Source organism: Macaca thibetana, chromosome 5 (assembly GCF_024542745.1).
Source record: "Macaca thibetana thibetana isolate TM-01 chromosome 5, ASM2454274v1, whole genome shotgun sequence".
Lineage (NCBI taxonomy): Eukaryota > Metazoa > Chordata > Mammalia > Primates > Cercopithecidae > Macaca > Macaca thibetana.
In genome coordinates, this window is record NC_065582.1 from 182,707,770 (window position 1) to 182,730,381 (window position 22,612).

Below are 22,612 nucleotides of genomic sequence, written 5' to 3' on the forward strand. Positions count from 1 at the left end.
CAGAATTTGTACATAAAACTCTAACACCTAAAAGTCACTTTCATTTTATTATCTTTTAATTTTCTTGACTTTATGATTAACAATCAGAACTCAAGCATTATATGATCTGGAAGGATGAAATAATATTTCACTTGAAAGTTCTAAAAATACATTTTATTGTTCATCTTCAGAATTACATTAATGAAAACAAATGAAACCAACAGTCTTAATATGACTTAACTGAACTCATTAAATCTTTGTGGCTACATTACATATTAATGTCATTAAATGACACTATCAAAATAATTATTGGAAATTTCTAATTTCTGCTTTTCAAAGAATAAGTCAGAAGTATAACTTCCACAAATTTACAATGATGTGACATTAAAGGTGAAAAAAATTAGCAAAGGAAACCCAAAATCTAGGTTAAATTAACACAGCAACTTGGCCTATCTACTAAATAATAGGAAACTTTATTACAAAATAAGTTCTTTCCCTTGAGAAATCAAATAAAATGCCAAAAAGGTGAATTCAGATCTTAACAAAAGCCATCTCTATCTTTCGAATCAGTGGTTTGCAAATATGTTCCATAGACCATCCCCAGGGTAATTTCCTCAAAGGCACAAGCGCTAGGCTGCCTGCCCTCAGAAGAGAGGCTCCAGGACACCCCCGCCACTTGCACCCTAATCCTATATCCAACACAACTCTACTTTCATCTGTCTTATAATCTGGGCAGATTTCACTTAAAAAAAGGATTTTCCAGCTATAACAAAACAGTTTGAAGACACAGCTCTAAATGGGGGAAAAAATACCAAAAGGGCTTAAAAGAGACAGGATATATCCCATGTCCTAGCCAGAAGAGGATAAACTAATCTCAACAATGTGAACCAGTCATCTTCTTTTTCACTGCCACTGGAAAGAGTGACTAAGAAACAAACAAGTGTCAGAGTAACTTAGTCACAGGTCCGAAAATCTCTCCTAATTCAAGAATATAGAGATGAATTTTTCCTAGAATCTTTTTGGCTTTTCAACAATGTTTCACTAAAATCTCAAATTTGATTAAGTATCTCATACTGTGATGACCCAAATATTATAGATTCCAAGTTCTTTCAAGAAATGTTTACTTAATTCAATGAAGGCTAGAATGTTATTCCTGTTAAGATCCCATTCAATACTGCAAATAATATTAGGCATTAGGCTCTCAATTAAACACTCAAATCATGACACAAAAAAGGATCAGTCTTTTAAGATTTCAAAATAGAAAGTGACAGCAATTTTTTTCCTATGCAAATCCCCACTGGAAAAGAAAATAACTGGCATTGCAAAAGATAATGTGTACCAAAACTATCAGAAACACTTTAATAAAAGTTAAGCTTTATCAGAACATTCTGATATGTACAAAGTTAGATATGGCTGAAAAATGATAACCAGGTCCAAATTAAAACAGTCCAACAAAGGAAACTTTTTTTGTTGTTTTTTTTAACGACACGAGGTCTCATTCTGTTGCCCAGGCTGGAGTGCAGTGGCATGATCACAGCTTACTGTGACCTCAAACTCCTGGGCTCAAACAATCCTCTTGCCTCAGCCTCCAGAACAGCAGCTGAGGCTACAGGCACATGCCACCATGCCTGGCTGTTTTTTTGTTTGGTCTTGTTTCGGTAGAGACCGGGTCTCATGACATTGCCCAGGCTGGAAAAGAAGCTACTTAATAATATTCCTGACTAATGCTAAACAAAATTCACTGGGAGGGTAAGTTAACTTCATAAAATATAACAACACATTCCCTAAGGCAGGTATGGGCAAACTACAGCCTGCCTGTTCCTGTAAGTAAAGTTCTACTGGAACATGGCTGGCCAGTAGCTCGTGTATTGTCTACAACTGCATTCCTGCCACAGGGCAGAGCTGAATGGTTGCAAAAGAGACCATATGGCTCATAAAGCTAAGATGTTTGCACTCTGTCCCTTTACAGAAAAAGTCTGCTGACCCCGAACATTAGAAATTTATGATGCATTCAAAATGTATGACAAAGCAATTCTGATATGAAAGTAATTGTTAAAAGCCACCCTATAAAACTATTCAGGCCTTGTTATCAGATTCCAGCAACATTCACACATACAATCACTCCACTGAGAAGATATATACATACACAGAGTCCAATACAGTATTACAAGAAATACAAGATACATTACATTACAGAAATACAAGGAAATCAGTAAGATTCAACACAAGACTCTGATTTCTGAAATAATCACCTTTTTGTTTTCTTGAAAGGACAGGGCTGCATGAGGAACCCCCTCCAGCTGTAAATCACAGAAAGTGACAGATAAAGTAACAAGCTGATAAAATCTAGAAGAAATGTGAAAATCTTCAAACAGCTTGATTCAAAGTTGAATCAAATGTGAATGTATTTCCACAGGAAGCACTTAACATCACAGTTCAACATTTTAATTTCAATATGAAAATTACATTAACATTCAAATACATAGTTCTAAAGATATGACCTAAGAAGTCAAAAAAGCTAAGATAAATTGCATTTTAAAAGCCAAATTAAAAGTATTAGAAATCTCAGATTATTTGGTAGACTAACAATCAAGTATAACTTTTCATTAGCGATGAGTATTTCCACTCATTATTTGTAAGGCATGCGTTCCACACAGAAAAAGATTCTTCAGTGTAAAGGACAGGAAACAAGGCAGATTAATATTTCCTGCTCATGGTTCCGGCAAACATTTATGCTCACACGAGGCAGCAACGAGACTTCAGTCAGATTCTCTCTAATGTGGAGGCTGTGAGTAAAGGCCACGCTGCACACGCAGTGCACTACACCGACCACGCTGCAGTGGCCTAGGGGAGGCTAGAGTCAGCAAAAGCTTATCCATAGCCTGCTAGGCACCAGACCCAGCGGTAGAGGCTGGGATTCAGAGATTCCCACCCACTCCAGCTCCCAAAGGCAGCTCTCATGCCAGAAAGGACCCACTAAGCTCATTGCTCCAGGGCAGCACTGCATGGTGGGACAGGGCCCAGCCCCAAGCGCATGGAGAGGAGCAGACTGGGCAGTGGAGGCAGATGCAGAGCTGGGGACAGATGGATTTTCTAAAGTCGGGCCAGGAAGGAACTCTCACATCCCTCTGACGACTTACAGTTGCCATTTCTGGCAAATTAACACAAGGATCCTAGAACTATTTTCCCTACTGTTTTCATTTCTCAGCAACTGAACCACCACAGGAGGCAGTCAAGGTAGAGAAAGAATCAGGAGGAGGGGCTTTAAATGTGTGGCCTCATTTTGCCACCTAACCTTCTAAACTTTAATTCTCTTCTTTGATTTTTAAATTTTGTTGAGACAGCATCTTGCTCGGTCACCAGGCTGCAGTGCAGCTGCCATCACAACTCACTGCAGCCTCAACCTTTTGGGCTTAAGCAATCCTACCACCTCAGCCTCCAAAGCAGCTGGGACTACAGGCACGTGCCGCCATGCCCAGTTTTTGTTTTTTTTTTTTTGGAGAGACAGGGTCTCACTTGGCCAGGCTGTCTCAAACTCCTGGGCTGAAGTGATCCTTCCAAAGTGCTGAAATTTCAGGCCTGAGCCACCACACCCAGCCCAACTCCCCTATTTATAAAATAAAGATGAAATCTGTATTATAAGTTTTGGCAAGGAAGATGCAATGCAGACTGCTTAGCACAGGGCAGGCCCATCATCAATAGAGGGTAACTAGTATCACTGAAAAGTTAACTGTAAGAGTAGACCTTACTAATAACTTGCCTATAAGTTCCACAATACTCCCACTACGGCTTCGGCCACCAGACTCCTCCTTAGTGGCGGTAAGCTGCCCAATGCCCCCCACTGTGGTCAGGGCTTGCAGAAGCTCGGGGGGAGGCGTTCTGAAGAGCTGCTGCAACAGCTCCAGGGCTCCGGTCACAACATTGTGGTCTTGGTGCTGTGTATGATGTAACGTCAGTTCATAAACCTAGAAACAGAGAAACACAGGTGTTCTGGTCAGAGTTTATAAAATGCATCCTAAGCTTCACTTTTTTTTTTTTTAACAGGACTTCGTTTGCAAAGTTTACACCTTAATTTCTCCCCCTAAATATTTCCCTATCACTTCTACCAATGTGATCGTTACCTTCCATGTTGTTTTCTGAATTCCCATGATTTTTTCATTGTTATATTCATTCCTTAAAAATAAATGGAGCACTTCCACTAGAGAAGCAGCATGAGAATGAAGATCTCTATTTCCCAAAACTGGTGACTAGGAAAGGGAAAATAAAGTCCAGCATACACTGAGGGGAGAGTTAGCTTGACACACATTTAAAAATCAAAAAACACTATTATGAGTGCCACTGAGAAAGAGCTACCAGACATTTTAAAGGCAGTAGCCACATTTATCAGCACTTTCAATACTATATCACAGTGCTCCCCAACCTTTCTGGCACCAGAGACTGGTTTCACGGGAGACAATTTTTCCACAGGGCCAGGGGATGGTTTCAAGATGAGACTGTTGTACCTCAGATCATCAGGCAGTAGACTCTCATAAGGAGCACACAATCTAGATCCCTTACACGTGCTGTTCACAATAGGGTTTGCACTATGAGAATCAAATGCTGCCACTGATCTGACAGGAGGCGGAGCTCAGGTGGGAATGCCAGCTCACCTGCTGCTCACCTCCTGCTGGGCAGCCTAGTTCCTAACAGGCCATGGACCAATACCGCTCCGCAGCGTGGGGGCTGGGGACCCCTGCTGTATCACATTATATGAACATAATGAATTTATTCTTTTTCCCTTTAATTAGAGTTGCCAGATAAAAGACAAGGGCACCCAGTTAAATTTAAATTGTAAAGAAACAACAAATAATTTTGTAGTGTATGTCCCACAGGATTTGGAATATACTTACATCATAAAATTACTCATAATTTATCTGAAGTTCAAATTTCACTGGCATCCTGTATTTTTATTTGCTATTTGCCAACCCCATCTTCAATATTATAAAATACATATGTTTCTTTTTTAAAAAATCAGACAGTGTAGAAGAGTATAAAGTAAAAAGTCTCACTTTCAGCTCCTCTGATGGCAACTCCTATACCCCTGAATCCCAGGTCATCAAACCACAGTACACAGGTCAGGTCTGGCCCGCACCTGCTTTTGTACATAAAGTTTCACTGGAACACAGCCACGTTTATGGGCTGCCTGTGGCTGCTTTCGTGCTACGAAGGTAGTGGGGCCTAGTTGCCACAGACTTGGAATGGCCTGCAAGACTGAAAATATTTACTATCTGGCCCCTTACACAAAACATTTGTGGGTACCTGCTCTAGGTAATCAGCTTATACCTTGACTTCTTAAGCCATCTATTTTGAACAAAGAATCTCCTGGCTCCTCTCAATGTAATAAGGAAATCGGCACCCACATTTCCTTCACCTCATCTGTCGCCTCCTAAATTCTGTTAGCAACAGCACTGCTTTCATACTATGGAGATTTCCATTTACATGCTACTAGGTAACACTATTTACATTTAATGTTCCCTGCCGAGAAGTTGAGCTGAAAAACTTAATTAAAAATAAACAGTATGTATCTTATGTATCATGTGTTCATAAATGTTATTCACTGCATAATTTATGAATAATGTTCAAAAATGTTATTCACTGCAATAATGAAATCTTTCTTTCTGAGTCCAGTCACAATAACCTAGACTCAGAAAGAAAGAAATATTTCATTACTACTCCATGTCATTTGAAAGAGAATGCCCCAAAATTAATGGTCAAATGGGTTCTCTTACTGTAATCTATTACTTGCTTAAAATTTATTATGCATCTTATTTTGCTTCATACTTGGATCACAAATTTCCTTTATAAATCTTGCTGGCTCTCCTATGGATGGTTACTAATTGCCTTTTTCTCCCTCCTTGTTAATAATATATGCATATGCCTTCCCTCTGCCCACTTTCTTAGGCATACTATTTATTCAAGAAGAATGTTTTCTAACAAACTACACGCCGAACAACAATCATCCTAGAATCGCTTTTATTGCATGCCTAGATGAGAGACTTTGTTTCTTGGATTTCAGGGCTTCCTCTATTTTTCAATTTCTTTCTTTTTCAAAAAGCACACATAGAAAGAAACTGAGCTCCTGCATATCTAAAATTATCAATATTTTGCCCACACTTGCTTAATAGTTTGGCCAGGCCTAGGATTATATTAAATTCTAATTAAATATGGTTAGCCAAACTACATTTGCTGAATTGAACATCTCACAGTAATTTAATTAAGAACAGTTATTAGTCAAAAGAAGATGGAGTAAGATATGTTATACAGATAATCATATCTAGAGTTTGCTAGTTCAAAAATGTGCCATATCATTTATTTACTTTGGAGAAAGGTATTAAGAAAATCAGCAATTAAGTCTCACATCCATACCCTTTTTTCCCCTTCACCCTCTATCTCTGTCCTTCCAGGATTACTGCAATCCCAATTTAACACAGTTTCGACCTCCTTCTGACCTCCATAACCAACACTCTTGCTAATCTATGAGAAAGCCTGGAGGCCTTTTCAGGACCCACCGTTGCTCTGTCTACGCACCCACACTCATGTGCTGTGAGCATTCTCTCACTCTTTCACTCCCGGGACTTGGCAAAGACCACGTTTTCTGTCTATAAAGCTCCTGTCTTCTCCCAGCTCTCTGTGCCGGGTCAGATTCCACGTGCCCATAAGTGACGGCTCACGACTGAACCTCTCCAGGCCCTACCATGTGCACCTTAACCTTGCTAAACTGTTTCGTAATTATTTGCTTCTCCCAACAGACCAATGGTCTCTAAACTTTTATGATCAAGCAGCCTTTTCAAAAGCATCTGTTAAAAAAAATTGAGCATATAGTCTCAACACTTTTTAAAAGAGTATACTTACCTTAAAATATTATATACGAAATACTGAACTCAGATATAAAATATACACTAAATCTGACCAGGTTTTTCCTCCAATTATTGATGTACAGGAAATACAGAGAACAGAAAAAGGTGTTAATTTACACAATGGAGATGTAAGCAGTATATCAGACCACAGGAAAACTTAGAAGACAAATAATCTGGTTTCTCAATAAATGAACTCTAAAGGGAAAAAAAAATTCGGATGGAGGAGAACCAGTTGATCAAAGAGATTTACAATCCTTATCAACCAATTTTATTTATATGCTGATTCCAAAAGAGTAGAGAGAAAAATTGACAATGAGTTAGTGGGTATTTGATGTAGGAAATGTTTAATATTTTCAGGTCTAACAATGGCACTGTTTTGTGACATTGTTTTGGAGTTTCGTTTTGTTTTCTTGAGACAGAATCTTGCTCCATCAACCAGGCTGGAGTGCAGTGGTACAATCATGGCTTACTGCAGCCTCGACCTTCCAGGCTCATGTGATCCCCCCATCTCAGCCTCCCAAGTAGCTGGGACTACAGGCATGCATCACCACACTTGGCTGATTTTGTTTTTTTTTTTTAATGACATGGGGTTTCACCATGTTTCCCAGGCTGGTCTCAAACTCCTAGGCTCAAGTGATCTGCCCGCCTTGGCCTCCCAAAGTTCTGGGACTACATACAGGCATGAGCCACTGTGCCTGACCATCATTAAGTTTTAAAAATAAAAAAGAGTCCTCATCTATAGAGATACTGAAATACCTATAGATGAAGTAAGAGGATGATTGTGGTTTGCTTCCAAATAATAAAAAAAAAAAAGGGAGAAGTAGGATTATAAATGAAATGTAACTGGTCATGACTTGATACTTTTGCATGTATGCAATTCTCAACATAAAGCTAGCTTAAAAAAAAAAAACAGGTAAGGTAAAGATGAAATAAACTATATTTTAAATGTATTATTGCCATGGCTACACCCTTTTTACTCCACAAAATATTCAGCAGTGTTTTTTGTGAAGGAAATATAATTAAATGTCATATCCCATGAGACTCTGCTTTTATTCTGTAAAATAACCAAAGGGCAGCTGGATGGAATAGAACTCTCAGCCCCATTCATTTCTTAGAGTTCACTCTTGCTCAGCTGTTTATCAATAAGCAGCACTTACATGGCCTTCACATGTGCCAGGAAGCATTCTAAGCACTTCACAAACACTACCTAACTCAGTGCTTAAATTATTAGCATTATCTTCAATTCATGATTCTATGCAAGAATCATTTTAAGTCACTTACAATTTTATATCCTACAAAATTTAGCTAAATGGCACATGTTAAGCACAATAAAAACCCTGACCTAATATTTTAAGTAAAGTTCAAAAAATTCAATTGCTTAAAATGAGGCTGCACTGTTACACAGTTAGTGAAAATAACCTGAGTAAGCACGCTACAAAGAACTGAAGTCAACTGCCAATCACAGTACATTAGAATTACTGCAGGGTTTCTCTGCATTGGAAAGAGAAGTTCCAACATTTTGTTCTGACACCCCGAAGGACCACGTCCCCACCTCCCTGAGGGGGCATACCACCCTGCCTCGACCAGTGCACCAGGCCACAGGCTCCACGGGGCAGAGGCTGCAGCGGAAATATTCACCACAGGACCCCCAGCACCTACCCCAGACCCGAGCACACAGTGGGTGCTCAATCAGTATTTACTGGGTGTATGAACACATATCGTGACCTCTGGTTTTAGAAACAGAGTGGCACCTGAAGAGGCATCACCTGCATCTGACTCACGGTGACAATGACATACAGAAGGAAGGCAGCTAGAGGTCAGCACCTAGGGTCGGAACCGAGCAGCACAGCTCCAGAGTCCACACCTCTAACCCTCGGTTCTGCCGCTTCTCTTCCAAAGTAATCAGTTCTTCGAATGTCAGTTGTTCACATGCCAGGCCTAGAGTAAACCCTGTGCTCCTACCTGGACAAGCTGCTCTGCAGAAGGAGAGACCTCCATTTCTTTCCGTGTCACTCCGAAGCTGCCTTTCAGGCTTGTATCCTTGACCTGCTGCTGCAGCAAGGGCACCAAATACCTCAGGGTGAGCAGCACGCCAAGAATCAGCAGGGTGGAGTGCTCCTCCTCGACAGGAACCAGTAAGCCTGTGGGGGCAGCAGCAAGATATCTTAACATCCAACTCACTGTTTGGAGATTCCCCGCTTAATTTGTTAAAAAAGAAGAGATCCCAAGAGATCAATATGGCACAAACATGACCGTGAACGAGTACACCATGAGGCCCACTGGGAGTGGCTACACACCCATATCCCTGGCTTGGCAGGGTCCATATCACGCGTCCAGTGCTCACTTCAGCACTTGCCAGTGTTCATTTCCACAGTTACCCAAACAACAGGAGAAACTGTCAACTGACCTACAGAGAACCCACAGGGACCCAAGGCACAGTCTCAAGCCTCACAGACTCACCGTAGTCAGGGCCGGCACAGACGGAGGACCAGGCCCTGGGTGGCAGGCAGGGCTCACACCAGCCCACACCCACTGCCCAGCTAGGTGTCCCTGGGCATGGCTGCATCTGCAGGGTCACAGAGACCCATGCGTGCTCACAGCAGTCCCAATGCAGTTCACATTCAGTCAACCAGTGCCAAATAGCCTGGTCTAGAAGCTGAGGGATCATCTGATTTTAATTATTTCAAAGGTCTATCATGAATACATGCTGGAGACCCTTCCACCTGTATGCCTCCACCTTACCTAAGAGCACATTTAGTAGCCAGCTATAGAAATACTGTGTCCTTCTTGAGTGCTGGCAGATGCTCACTGCTGATCCAGCAGCTGTCCGCCGAATAGTGGGGGAGCTTGACTTCAGGTTCGCTATGAAGGCCTTTAACAAAACCTATAGAAGCAAAAGTCCAAGCAGATAAAAGATGAAGCTCCTATGAAGCTTACCATGCATTCCGTAAAACTTAACTTGAATTAGAAGTTTCCAATTCTTGCAAAGTATAAACAGTTTGAGGCTTTTCCTATAGCTGAACAGAAGTACCCCGAATTTGGGAGACTCAAGAACAGTTCACAGACACGTGTACTCTATTTGCTTCTTTATAATCTTCACTCGGGGACTGCTCAGCATCCATGTTCTCTCTGCAGGGGTGGAGGCCTCAATTCTAGATACTGTCTGCCCACAGTGTTTGGGGACAGTTAAAAAAAAAAAATCAACAAATGACAAAGTTAAGGAGAAAAGAGTACCAGCCAACTACAGTAATGCCCCACCCTAAGAGATGGCTTGTAAAAGTCCTGCTAATGTCACAAAGTTCTCAGGACTGGAATATCTTCAACCGGAAACGTCTGCAATTTAACTGGACATGACAGCACACTACCCACAACTGTTCTCCTGAGAAATTAGGGAATACTTTCTCACTGGGCCTCTAGAACAATCCAAAGGAGAAACTGCTATAATTCTAATGATGACCACTTAAATCTTGATAAAAATATCCTAAAATTGAAAAGGGGTGACTCATCTAGTCGCATTATCTTGGTGACTATGTTACCTAAGAACATCCATTTCCCATTATTCAAAACTATGCTCTGAGCCATGACTTGATTCCAATCATTGTTCAGCACGCACTGAGCAATCACTATGAGTCGGGGACTCTGTCGGAGCTATGCCTGGGCAAACAAGCAGTAAACCAGTAACGGACATCTGATTTATAAACAAGTTTCTCTTCCACAGCGTGGTTAGCATCATCTGTTTCTCAGAGGCTTATCGACTCCCAGGGAATTTACACGAGACCTCTGGACACTGTTAGGCACATGATGAGACACCAGCCACAGGACTGCCCCCCACCCCAGCCACAAGACTTCTCCCCACCCCAGCCACAGCTCCCCCACCACCCACCAAGCCACAGGACTTCTCCCCACCCCAGCCACAGCTCCCCCCCACCCACTGAGCCACAGGACTTCTCCCCACCCCAGCCACAGCTCCCCCCTACCCACTGAGCCACAGGACTTCTCCCCACCCCAGCCACAGCTCCCCCACCACCCACCGAGCCACAGGACTTCTCCCCACCCCAGCCACAGCTCCCCCACCACCCACCGAGCCACAGGACTTCTCCCCACCCCAGCCACAGCTCCCCCACCACCCACCGAGCCACAGGACTTCTCCCCACCCCAGCCACAGCTCCCCCACCACCCACCGAGCCACAGGACTTCTCCCCACCCCAGCCACAGCTCCCCCACCACCCACCGAGCCACAGGACTTCTCCCCACCCCAGCCACAGCTCCCCCACCACCCACCAAGCCACAGGACTTCTCCCCACCCCAGCCACAAGACTTCTCCCCACCCCAGCCACAGCTCCCCCCAAACCCACCGAGCCACAGGACTTCTCCCCACCCCAGCCACACCTCCCCCACCCACCCACCAAGCCACAGGACTCCCCCCGTGGTTTACTGCCTCCAATTTCTCCCTGAAAAACCACCTGGAGAATAAAGTAGAATTATCTCTGACAAACTTTTTTAGCTGCAAGAAAAGATATTCACATCTTAAAAAACTACTTTGGCCAAGTGCAGCGGCTCACGCCTGTAATCCCAGCACTTTGGGAGGCTTAAGCGGGTAGATCACTTGAGGAGTTTGAGACCAACTTGGCCAACATGGTGAAACCCCGTTTCTACTAAAAATACAAACATTAGCCAGGCATGGTGGTACACACCTGCAGTCCCAGCTACTCGAGAAGCTGAGGCACAAGAATCGCTTGAACCTGGGAGGCAGAGGCTGCAGTGAGCCAAGATTGTGCCATTGCACTCCAGCCTAGGTGACAGAGCAAGACTATGTCTCAAAAAAAAAAAAATCATTCTATTGGTCCAAATATACAAGCACAATGAGAGCTACTCATTATTATGATGAGTCAGCACACGGTGAGCTTAAATAGTTTGGAATAATAAAGAATAAAATTTAGTCTGAGAGCTCCAAGGGGCCTCCTCAGGTCTAATCTCTACAATCCCAAGAATCCCTTCTCCAAGGCACCTAACAGGAGGCCCCGAGGCCATGCTACAACTCTTCAAACAGGGAGGAGGTACACTGTATTTTAGACTAGATAGCTCCAGTTTTCAACACATGCACAACATACCTTTCAGAGTACTTCAAAAAGGAAGAGATGCATTAATCATTAAACTTCAGAGTCAAGGGTACTTTAAGGAACGGAAATTAAAATCATAATGTGATTCCAGAAAATACCCATCAGGAAGGCTAAAAGTAAAAGCATCAGCAATTCCAAGTGCTAGCGAGGACCAGAGCTCCCGGAGTCCCCATACGCAGCAACCAAAGGGTGAGCTGGTACAAGCACTCAGGAAAGCTATTTGGCAGTTTCTGCTGCAGCTGACGTGCATACACCCTATCACCCAACAACTCCACCTCTAGCTGCGCATGATGGAAACCTGCACATGTGATCCAAAAAAAACACCTGAGAGTGGTCACAGTAGCATTGCTCGCAATAGCCAAGAACTAGAAACAACCCAGTGATAATACAATGAATAAACTGTGGTATATACCTACAATGGAATGCTATGAAGCTCCTAAAACTACAGGAACTACTAATACACACGATAATATAGAAGACTCTTAAGAAATTACTGTCGAGCAAAAGAAACCAGACAAAAAGAATACATACTATATGGTCTATGTACACAGAATTTAAAAACAGACTCTGGCATTAGAAGCCAGGACAATCATGACCTTGGGGAGGAAGGAAGAAGCAGTGATGGGAGGATGGGGGTGAGGCTTCTGAGTGCTGGTAATACTCTGTCTTGACCTGGGTGGTGGTTACGAGGGTAAGATCACTTTGTGGTTATTCACCAAGGGATACACTAATGATTTCTGTCCTGTCTGGTATGTACATTTCCTGTCAGGAAAAGGAAAAACAAGGGAGTATCGGTGTTTGGCAGGTAATTCTGAGAATGAGAATACACCAGAGGGTGGGAGACTTCTAATCCAACATGCTGGATTGAACATGTGAAGCTCTGCTACCCAGAAACCCCACGAAAATCATGTAAAGAAGTTGTATAAAGCATAAATGTACACGGACAGAAAGAACAGAACAGGGACACTAGCAGACTACGGGTGTCAACAAAACTTCGGAAGCTAAAAAGTAACAAGGGCTACATAACTGACTGATTTGTTAGCCCATGGGAAGAAGTTCAAATGCAAGCTTTGCTGGGGATGGGGGAGAAGGTATGAGGGATACCAGTGAAAAGCAAGCTTATTCAAGCCACAGAACTCCAAGAAGCACTCGGGCTTTGGAGGCACCACATACATCTGAAAGTGGAGGGACGGAGAGGGTGAAACAGTGGCTTGTCTCATGGCTCCTTGGGCAAATTCCCACCCACTCGCCTGAGGTCTCCCCTCCAATCCAAGGCAGCCCAGGAAGCAGCCCCTTCCCCACCTCCAGCAAAGACTGAGAGGGATAATCTCAAGAGGGGTTTACATAACTGAGGACAGATGTGAGATGCATACAGAAAACAAAAAGAGGGCGCCCTGACCAGCAACAGTGTCAGTCCCCTTCCATCCCCTTCCAGTCCCCGGTTGCAGGATAAACACAGCCAAGCTTATAGTCTCCAAGCAGGAAAATGAGGAATTTCCTTCCAGGGATACTGGCTGACTCAAGAGGAAAAGACTTACAGATACTAGTATTTAAAGATCTAATGATGGGCTCACGCCTGTAATCCCAGAACTGTGGGAGGCTGAGGCAGGTGGATCACCTGAGGTCAGGTGTTTGAGACCAGCCTGGCCAACATGGCGAAACCCCGTCTCTACTAAAAATACAAAAATTAGCCGGGCATGGTGGTGCACACCTGTAATCCCAGCTACTTAGGAGGCTGAGGCAGGAGAATTGCTTGAACCTGGGAGGCAGAGGCTTAAGTGAGCCAAAATCGCATCACTGCACTCCAGCCTGGGTAACAGAGCGGCACTCCATCTCAAAAAAAAAAAGAAAGAAAGTAAAGAAAATAGCTGGACATGGTGGTGCATACCTGTAGTCCCAACTACTTGGGAGGCTAAGGCAGAACGGCTGCTTGAGCCCAGGAGTTGGAGGCTGCAGTGAGCTATGATTGCACCACTGCACCTCAACCTGGGCAACAAAGCAAGACCCCATCAAGAGACAAAGAAAAGAAAGAAGTTAAAAACATAACACTGAATAGAAGAGTTTGAGATGGATATCTAAAAAGTACCAGAAAAAGAAAAAGGTAAGATGTGAGTCAACCCAGGAGGACCAACATCCAACTAACTAATTTCAGAAGGAGAGAACACAGAAAATAAAAGGCAAGAATTTATCAGAGAAATGTAAGAAAATTTTCCCAGAACTGAAGTATATAAGTTTCCAAATTAAAAGGCCTACTGGCTGGGCGCGGTGGCTCACGCCTGTAATCCCAGCACTTTGGGAGGCCGAGGCGGGCGGATTACGAGGTCAGGAGATCGAGACCATCCTGGCTAACACGGTGAAACCCCGTCTCCACTAAAAATACAAAAAAAAAACTAGCCGGGCATGGTGGTGTGCGCCTGTAGTCCCAGCTACTTGGAGGCTGAGACAGGAGAATGGCGTGAACCTGGGAGGCAGAGCTTGTAGTGAGCCGAGATCATGCCACTGCACTCCAGCCTGGGCGACAAAGTGAGACTCTGCCTCAAAAAACAAATAAAAATAAAAAATAAAAGGCCTACTAAGTACCTAGCACTTCACCTCCCCAAAAATGGAAAGCTTCCAGAGAAAAGCACATTCATGGGTTAAGGAATTGGGTTATGTTGGAGACTTTAAGACAACAGGGAAAGACTTCACATTTCTGAGGAAAAATGATTTCTACCCCAGAACACTATACTCAGCCAAGTGTACGCGAGAAAAAATGGCATTTTTATGAATGCAAAACTTCAAACAATTTACCTCCCATTCATCTTCTCTCACAAAGCTACTAGAGGATAGAAAGATAAACATATGGCATGTAGGAACTGGGCATCCAACAGGAGAACTGCAAAGGAAATTCCAGGCTGATGGCAAAGAGAAGTCCTAGGATACAAGTGTACAACAGACCTGAAGAGCAATCCGCCCAGACTGGGGCAGTGAGCTGGGTAACTCAAGATGGATGACTGCACTGGGGAAAAACTGATTTGGTAAATTACCTGTCATGAAAAATTGTACTAAACACATTTTACAAAGAAGTTGGAAGGTGTGAGAAGAAAAAAAGGTCAAAGAATAATAAGCAAGTGATATAAAGGTAACGATTCACTCTAGGAAAACAGATGTGAGGATTAACTCCAGGAAAACAAAAAGTTGTACAAAGACATATAATCAAGGCACAAGCCAGCAAAGAGCAAGGCAGAGCGACAGCCTCTGAAAGGAACCGGGGTCTAAGGAAAGGTGAACCTAGAAGTCAGGATCTGGAAGAAGATTGAACACGATGTGGTGATGAAAGCCAGCACCAGTCTGCCCAAGAAGCTGGCACTGCTGAAGGCCCCAGTCAAGAAGTGGGTGGCTGTCTCCTCCTCCTCCAAGATGCATTCCTAAGGATGCTGGCCCCAGCACAAGCCAACACTGTAGCCCCCACCTCCATGACTAGACCTTGCAGGTGACCCCCCCATCCCCAGCACTGGGTCACCTAGAACTTCGCTAGGGGCTTGGCCTACGAGCAGGTGATCAGCAGATCCCAGGGTGCTGAGAACCCAGCTATGGCCAGGAAGGTACAGTCACCAACTTCGTCTGTCTTCCTTCCCCTCCCCATGTCCTCTCTCCACAGTTTCAACCCACAGCAAAAAACACAGCTCTCTCATCAAATAAGAAATACAAAGAAATATAATACACAACCAACCATGACTATTTACTTAGGTATAATAATGTACATACTGAATTCTGATAGAATTATAGTGTGAAAGTAAAAAATGTCTAAAATTGAAAAAAAAAAAAAAAAAAGCAGTAGAAGCATGTTACTGAGAAATGTGGAAGTTGCCGGGTGCAGTGGCTCATGCCTGTAATCCCAGCACTTTGGGAGGCTGAAGTGGGTGGATAACCTGAGGTCAGGAGTTTGAGACCAGCCTGACCAATCTGGAGAAACCCCGTCTCTACTAAAAATACAAAATTAGCCGAGCATGGTGGTGCGTGCCTGTAATCCCAGCTACTCAGGAGATTGAGGCAGGAGAATCACTTGAACCCGGGAGGCGGAGGTTGTGATGAGCCAAGATCATGTCATTGTACTCCAGCCCGGGCAACAAGAGCAAAACTCCATGGAAAGGAAAGGAAAGGAAAGGAAAGGGGAAAGGGGAAAGGGGAAAGGGGAAAGGGGAAAGGGGAAAGGGGAAAGGGGAAAGGGGAAAGGGGAAAGGGGAAAGAGGAAAGAGGAAAGAGGAAAGAGGAAAGAGGAAACAGGAAACAGGAAACAGGAAAAGGAAAAAGGAAAAGGAAAAGGAAAAGGAAAAGGAAAGGAAAGGAAAGGAAAGGAGGGAGGGAGGGAGGGAAGGGAGGGAAAGAAAGGAAAGAAAGGAAAGAAAGGAAGAAAGGAAGAAAGAAAAGAAAAGAAAAGAAAAGAAAAGAAAAGAAAAGAAAAGAAAAGAAAAAAGAAAGAAAGAAAGAAAGAAAGAAAGAAAGAAAGAAAGAAAGAGAAAGAAAGAGAGAAAGAGAGAAAGAGAGAAAGAAATGTGGAAGTAAATATTGGAAGAAACACTAAGAGTTATGTTTGCCTCTGAGACACAAGGATTAAGAGAAAAAGTAGGAAGAGAACTATCTTTGTTTATAATCCTGTTGGTACTATTGAATTTCACCGATAATACCTTTTTTTGTTTTGTTTTGTTTTGAAGAAATGGCATCTTCTTTTGCCACCCATCCCAGAGTGTGGTGGCACAATCACAGCTCAGTATAGCCTCGAACTCCAACTCCTGGGCTCAAGCAATCCTCCTGCCTCAGTCTCCTGAGTAGCTAGGACCACAGGCACGTGCCATCATGCCCAGCTAACTTTTTTCATTTTTTAGCGATAGGGTCTCACCATGTTACCCAGGCTGGTCTCAAACTCCTGGCCTCCAGCAATCCTCCTACCTCAGCTTCCCATGTAGCTACAATTATAGGCACAAGCCACTGTACCAGGCTCTTGATAATAAATCTGAATAATCATAAATGAGCAGAGAGGTAGCAGAATAGATTTTTTTAAATACCTAAGGTTCAGGAAGGAAGTAATTAATGGACTCTATATTCAACAAAGTGTTAGCATCATCATACTCAAATGGTGATCGAAATCATGAAAATGATGAGAACTGAGAGTACAAAAACACCATCTATCATCTGAGCTCTGACAGCCAGAGATACCACAGAGGGAACTGCCTTCATCAGAGCCCAGTGTACTGATGGGCAGACTGGCGCTGCGGAGCTCTCACAGCCTCTGACCACAAAGGAGACCTACTCCCACTCCAAAGAGATGGTAATAAAAATAACAGCAAGCAGCAGCTACCATTTACTGAGCATGATGAATTACCACACTAAATTCTTTAGATTCATGATCTCCCTTCGTCATTCCAAAACCCCATGACTAGTTTGAATATCTCCTTAGTATTAACAAGAAAACTTCAAAGCTCAGAGAAAAAAACATGAGAGAGGCTAACACTTTATTCCAAGTCATTCAGCTAATAAGAGCAGTAGCAGCTAACATCTAAGCCCTTCCTGTGGGCGACTATGCTACACGCTAACACATATTCATTTATTTCACTCTCAGAATTGCCCGATATGGGTCCCATTAAGGCTTAGTTTTCAGAATACGAAGGAAATAGCTTAGAGCTGTTGGATAGTTTGCCTAGAGGAAAAGAACCAGTAAAGCGGACAGAATTCTAATCCAAGTCCATCTGATTCCACTCTACCCACTGTGTATCATCACCTTCCAAGAGGGCCACTTGGGCTCAAACCCAGGACTGACCCACCAAAAAGGAAGAGGCTAGGAATCCTGTAATCTGTAGCGCATGTGACAGGGTCACTATTTCTGGACATTATAAACAAACACTAAAGTGGGTTTGAAGGTGGTTTGTTGGAATGCACAACAGGGAGCCAACAGGCCCTGATAGCTGCAGGATGTTCAGACCCACAAGGCCTCGTCAGTGAGCTTTCTCCTACCTGCAGTCCTGGCACAGCCATCTTTCCACAGCTAGGTTAAACAGTCACTCTAATACACTGAAAACCAATCTGCTCTGGAAATATGCCTTTTGAATGTGCATCTATAAACCATCTCCCAATTCAACTCTTCACCCCACAGTAAGAAATCAGAAGTGGAAAGAAGTCTTTAGGTGCCTCAAAAATAACACAAATGACGGTAGTCTAAATTACGACATACAACGTACTCTAAGAAGCGCTCCCACATGACTCCCTGCTCAGAAGCCGTAACCCTCCACAGACTCACTCACAGCGTCACTCACATGTTTGTGATCTGAGGCAATAATCGTACCTTAATTTCATTGTCATTTGCAAAATTGCCGAAAGAAGCCATAATTTTGGGAACAGCTGCAGCCAAGGTCTCCTGGACTGATTCCTCGGGTCTCTTGCTTGTTCGACTTAGGCACGGCAGAAGGTTCACCAGGTAAGGCCTGTGTATGCAAAAGAACGCAAGTCATTCCTCCAGCTCTCCTTCAGGAGAAATAGAAGCAATTCATTCCCTGTTGGGGAAAAGCCAGTTTCATATGCCAAACGGTCCCTAATGGGGATGGGCAAAGCTCAGCTGAAAGAACGAGAGAATGAAATGTGGATGAAGCTCAAGTGTCAGGAGACATCCTTCATTTCTCTTATGATCACAGAGGATCTAAAAGGCTGGGTTTAAAAATTATTTGCAGTAAATCGTAATACTTCTTAAAATACTCTTTTTTTTTTACTTTTTATTTATTTATTTTTTTTTATTTTTATTTTTTTTTGAGACAGAGTCTCGCTCTGTCGCCCAGGCTGGAGTGCGGTGGCGTGATCTCGGCTCACTGCAAGCTCCGCCTCCCGGGTTCACACCATTCTCCTGCTTCAGCCTCCCACGTAGCTGGGACTACAGGCGCCCACCACCACACTCGCCTAATTTTTTTTTGTATTTTTAGTAGAGACGGGGTTTCACCATGTTAGCCAGGATGGTCTCTACCTCCTGACCTTGTGATCCGCCCGTCTGGGCCTCCCAAAGTGCTAGGATTACAAGGGTGAGCCACCACGCCCTGCCAAAATACTCATTTTTAATTAGAAAATAATAGTGTAAGAAAATACCATTTTAAAAACAAAAATGTTTTAATGGAAATAAAGCTTTCCTGAAAAAGGAGAATTATAAATGGTATTGTGAGGGGAGAAGAAAAGCAGAATGTGTAGGACACAGAGCAGTGAGTAACAGATCACAGGAATTCACCCAACAAACACTGACAGGGCAGGCCAGGTGTGAGGTGCCAGGAGTGGTGCAGCCCTGCCCTCTAGTGGCAGAGCCTGGCAACAAGCAGGGCCTCAGAGGGCAGTGACCACACCACCAGGCTCCTGGGACAGGGAAAGACAGGGAGGCTAGGGAAACCTCCCTAAGGAAATGACTGTTTTGCTGAGAACTGAGGGGAATAAACAAAACAAACAAACCATCAGGAGGAAGAAAAACCTGACTCATCTGAAGAACTGATCAGGCTAATGAGTCAATGCAGAGTGTCTGAGGTGACGGAGCCAGTTACCAGTCTGGAATCTAAACGGCACTGGGAAACGGGCACAAGAGTTTAAATAAGGGAATGACAAGACCCAATTATGTTCTTTAAGGTCACTTTGGCTGCTATGTGGAGAACCTGGATGTGTTACTTCAGAAATATAACACATTTTTTGAAATGACAGTAAAAGAAAAAAGACTACACAAAAAGAAATTTCCTTAGTGATTATACCTCTGCACCCATATAAGCTTTTTTTTTGTTTCTTTGTTTTTTGTTTTTTTGAGACAGGTCTCACTCTGTTGCCCAGGCTGGAGTGCAGTGATGTGATCTTGGCTCAACACGACCTCCACCTCCCAGGCTCAAGTGATCCTCCCACCTCAGCCTCTCCAGTAGCTGTGATTACAGGCACGCACCACCATGCCCAGCTAATTTTTGTATTTTTTGTAGAGGCGGGGTTCACCATATTGCCTAGTCTGGATCAAGCCATTCACCTGCCTTGGCCTCCTGAAGTGCTGGGGTTACAGGTATCAGCCACTACACCCGACCCATGTGAGATTCTTATTGAAACTCAGTTCATACTAATAATGAGGGTTTAGACCACGTTCCCAGTGACTCAGGATGGAGCTGAGGGTCTACAGGACATCAGCATCAGCGTATACTGCAGGTTAAGGAGGAGGGAGCTGATGAAAAGTGGTCCTGCTTTTGTTTCTCAATCCGTTAAGACACAACTGTTTTGACTAGACAAAACTATTCATAGTGAAACAACCATATTTTTAACTCATGTAATAGACAAATGGATATTTTGCTGTAACTCCTAGAGTCAGCAATAATGAAACTGGTACCTCAACCTTCAACAATTTGGCAAGAATCATTTAAGCAAGTACTATGTGCAGACACTGTTACTGCTGTTTAGGCTGCAACAGAGCATAAGACAGTAAGACCCCTGCTGTCCTGGGGCACACATCCCATAAGTCTCTTGGGGGAGGGTGGGATAGAAAATGAACAAGCACACAGACTGTACGTGACACTTTCTGACACGGATTAGTGCTATGACGGAAACATAAACAGGGCAAGGTCGACTGCAATTTGGAAGGGGCAGAGCAGATTTCTGAAATGACATCTGAGCTGAGACATAAAGGATCAGTAGCAGCTGGCCCCCAACAAAAATCAACATCCAGAATGTACAACTTACCTGCATTTCTGAGGCCGAACCAGGTGAGCCAGCTCGGCAAACCTCCACAGGGCAGCACGCAAACTCCGAGGGGCACCATTCTGAGGGGGTGCAATGAGTGTCGCATTAAGAGTCACACACACTAGTCACCAAGAGGGTTGCATAGAAACGAAGTATTTTCTTTCATTGTTACTTTCTATTTTTAGAGAAAAGGCCATTTAAATGCATAAAACATCTGGTAACTACTTTAAGATCTAGCGGGCTTCAATTATAAAGACATAAAGTAAGTTACCATTTTTAATTCCCATCTCATCTAATAAAGAGTAACCTTTTGAAGAAAAGTAAAGCAATAGTCTAGCAAACAGCATTTCCTCCTAGCTGTTAATTATTGAATAAAGATGAAATTCCACACATGCTGCTCAATAGAGTGAAGTTTGTTCAGTGATGGAAATAAGGGCCCAAAACCTGGTATTCAATAGCACAGAGGAGGGATTATAGACAATAAGATATAGTCAATAATTTTTTTTTTTTGAGACAGGGTCTTACTTGCTCGCCCAGGCTGAAGGGCAGTGGTACAATCTCAGCTCACTGTAGATTCAACCTTCCAGGCTCCATTTATCCTCCCACCTCCACCTCGCAAGTAACTGGGACTATAGTTGTGCACCACCGCACCTAGCTCATTTCTGTACAGACAGCGTTTTGCCATGGTGCCCATGCTGGTCTCAAACTCCTGGTCTCAAGCAATCCACCTGCCTCAGCTTCCTGAAGTGCTGGGGCTACAGGTACGAGCCACCACACCCGGACTGATTTTATTTCATTTTTATTTTTATTTTTTGAGACAAAGTCTCACTTTGTTGCCCAGGCTGGAGTGCAGTGGCGTGATCACGGCTCAATGCAACCTCCACCGCCCAGGTTCAGGTGATTCTCCCACCTCAGCCTCCCAAGTAGCTGGGATTACAGGTGCCCGCCACCGCAACCGGCTAATTTTTGTATTTTTAGTAGAGACAGGGTTTCTCCATGTTGGCCAGGCTGGTCTCGAACTCCTGATCTCAGGTGATCGCCAGCCTCAGCCTCCCAAAATGCTGGGATTACAGGCATGAGCCACCGGGCCCTGACTATTTTAGTTATTTTAAAATGTACAATCAGGCCCGGTGCGGTGGCTCACACCTGTAATCCCAGCACTTTGAGAGGCCGAGGCGGGCGGATCACCTGAGGTCAGGAGTTTGAGACCAGCCCAAAGTTTGCTTGAACCTGGAAGGCAGAGGCTGCAGTGAGCCAAGATCGTGCCACTGCACTCCAGCCTGGATGAAAAAGCAAGACTCTGTCTAAAAATTAAAATAAAATAAAATAAAATAAAGTAAGTAAAAGAGTGTAACTGGATTGTTTGTAACACAAAGGATAAATGCTTGAGGGGATGGAGAGCCAACTTTCCATGATGTGATTATGTATCATATACCTGTATCAAAATATCTCATATACCTCATAAATATACACACTTACATGTACCTACAAAATATGTGTACCTATAAAAATTTAAAATTTAAGACATTTTTAAAAAAGAAAAGCAGGGCCCACCTTTTTAATTTCTTTATAGAGCTCGAGCTGTAACCTTGGAAGATTAGAATCCATCAAAGCCTACAACAAAACACAAGAGATTTATTTATGGAAGACACATCCCATCATTAGTTCTAAAACGAGCTAAAAGGAAACTAAGATTTCAATTTTGGGGCAAAGCAAAACATAACAGCAACTAAATTAAGAACATATTCATTACGAAAGAAAGAAGCAAATATATGCAGGAAGTTACTGAATAAACTAGATACAGGTCATTCACTTAAACAGAAAAATGGAAAGAAAAACAATTTAACTTTCACTGTCATCAAATACTATATAACATGAAAATTAAAATGGGAGATGGTTCAAATATAA

At 43.2% G+C, this 22,612-nt stretch overlaps 1 protein-coding gene across 2 annotated transcripts in view; it reads right to left on the reverse strand.

Moving 5' to 3' along the window:
• HTT (huntingtin) overlaps positions 1-22,612 on the reverse strand; it is a 165,940-nt gene that overhangs the window by 113,825 nt on the left and 29,503 nt on the right. For both annotated transcript variants that reach the window (XM_050792246.1, XM_050792247.1), the window contains 7 exons: positions 22,259-22,318; positions 20,705-20,784; positions 18,315-18,453; positions 9,618-9,759; positions 8,838-9,016; positions 3,740-3,944; positions 2,232-2,279 (listed from right to left, as the gene is read on the reverse strand). In XM_050792246.1, coding sequence (XP_050648203.1) covers positions 2,232-2,279; positions 3,740-3,944; positions 8,838-9,016; positions 9,618-9,759; positions 18,315-18,453; positions 20,705-20,784; positions 22,259-22,318 — 853 coding nt within the window. The remainder of the gene's footprint in view (positions 1-2,231; positions 2,280-3,739; positions 3,945-8,837; positions 9,017-9,617; positions 9,760-18,314; positions 18,454-20,704; positions 20,785-22,258; positions 22,319-22,612) is intronic.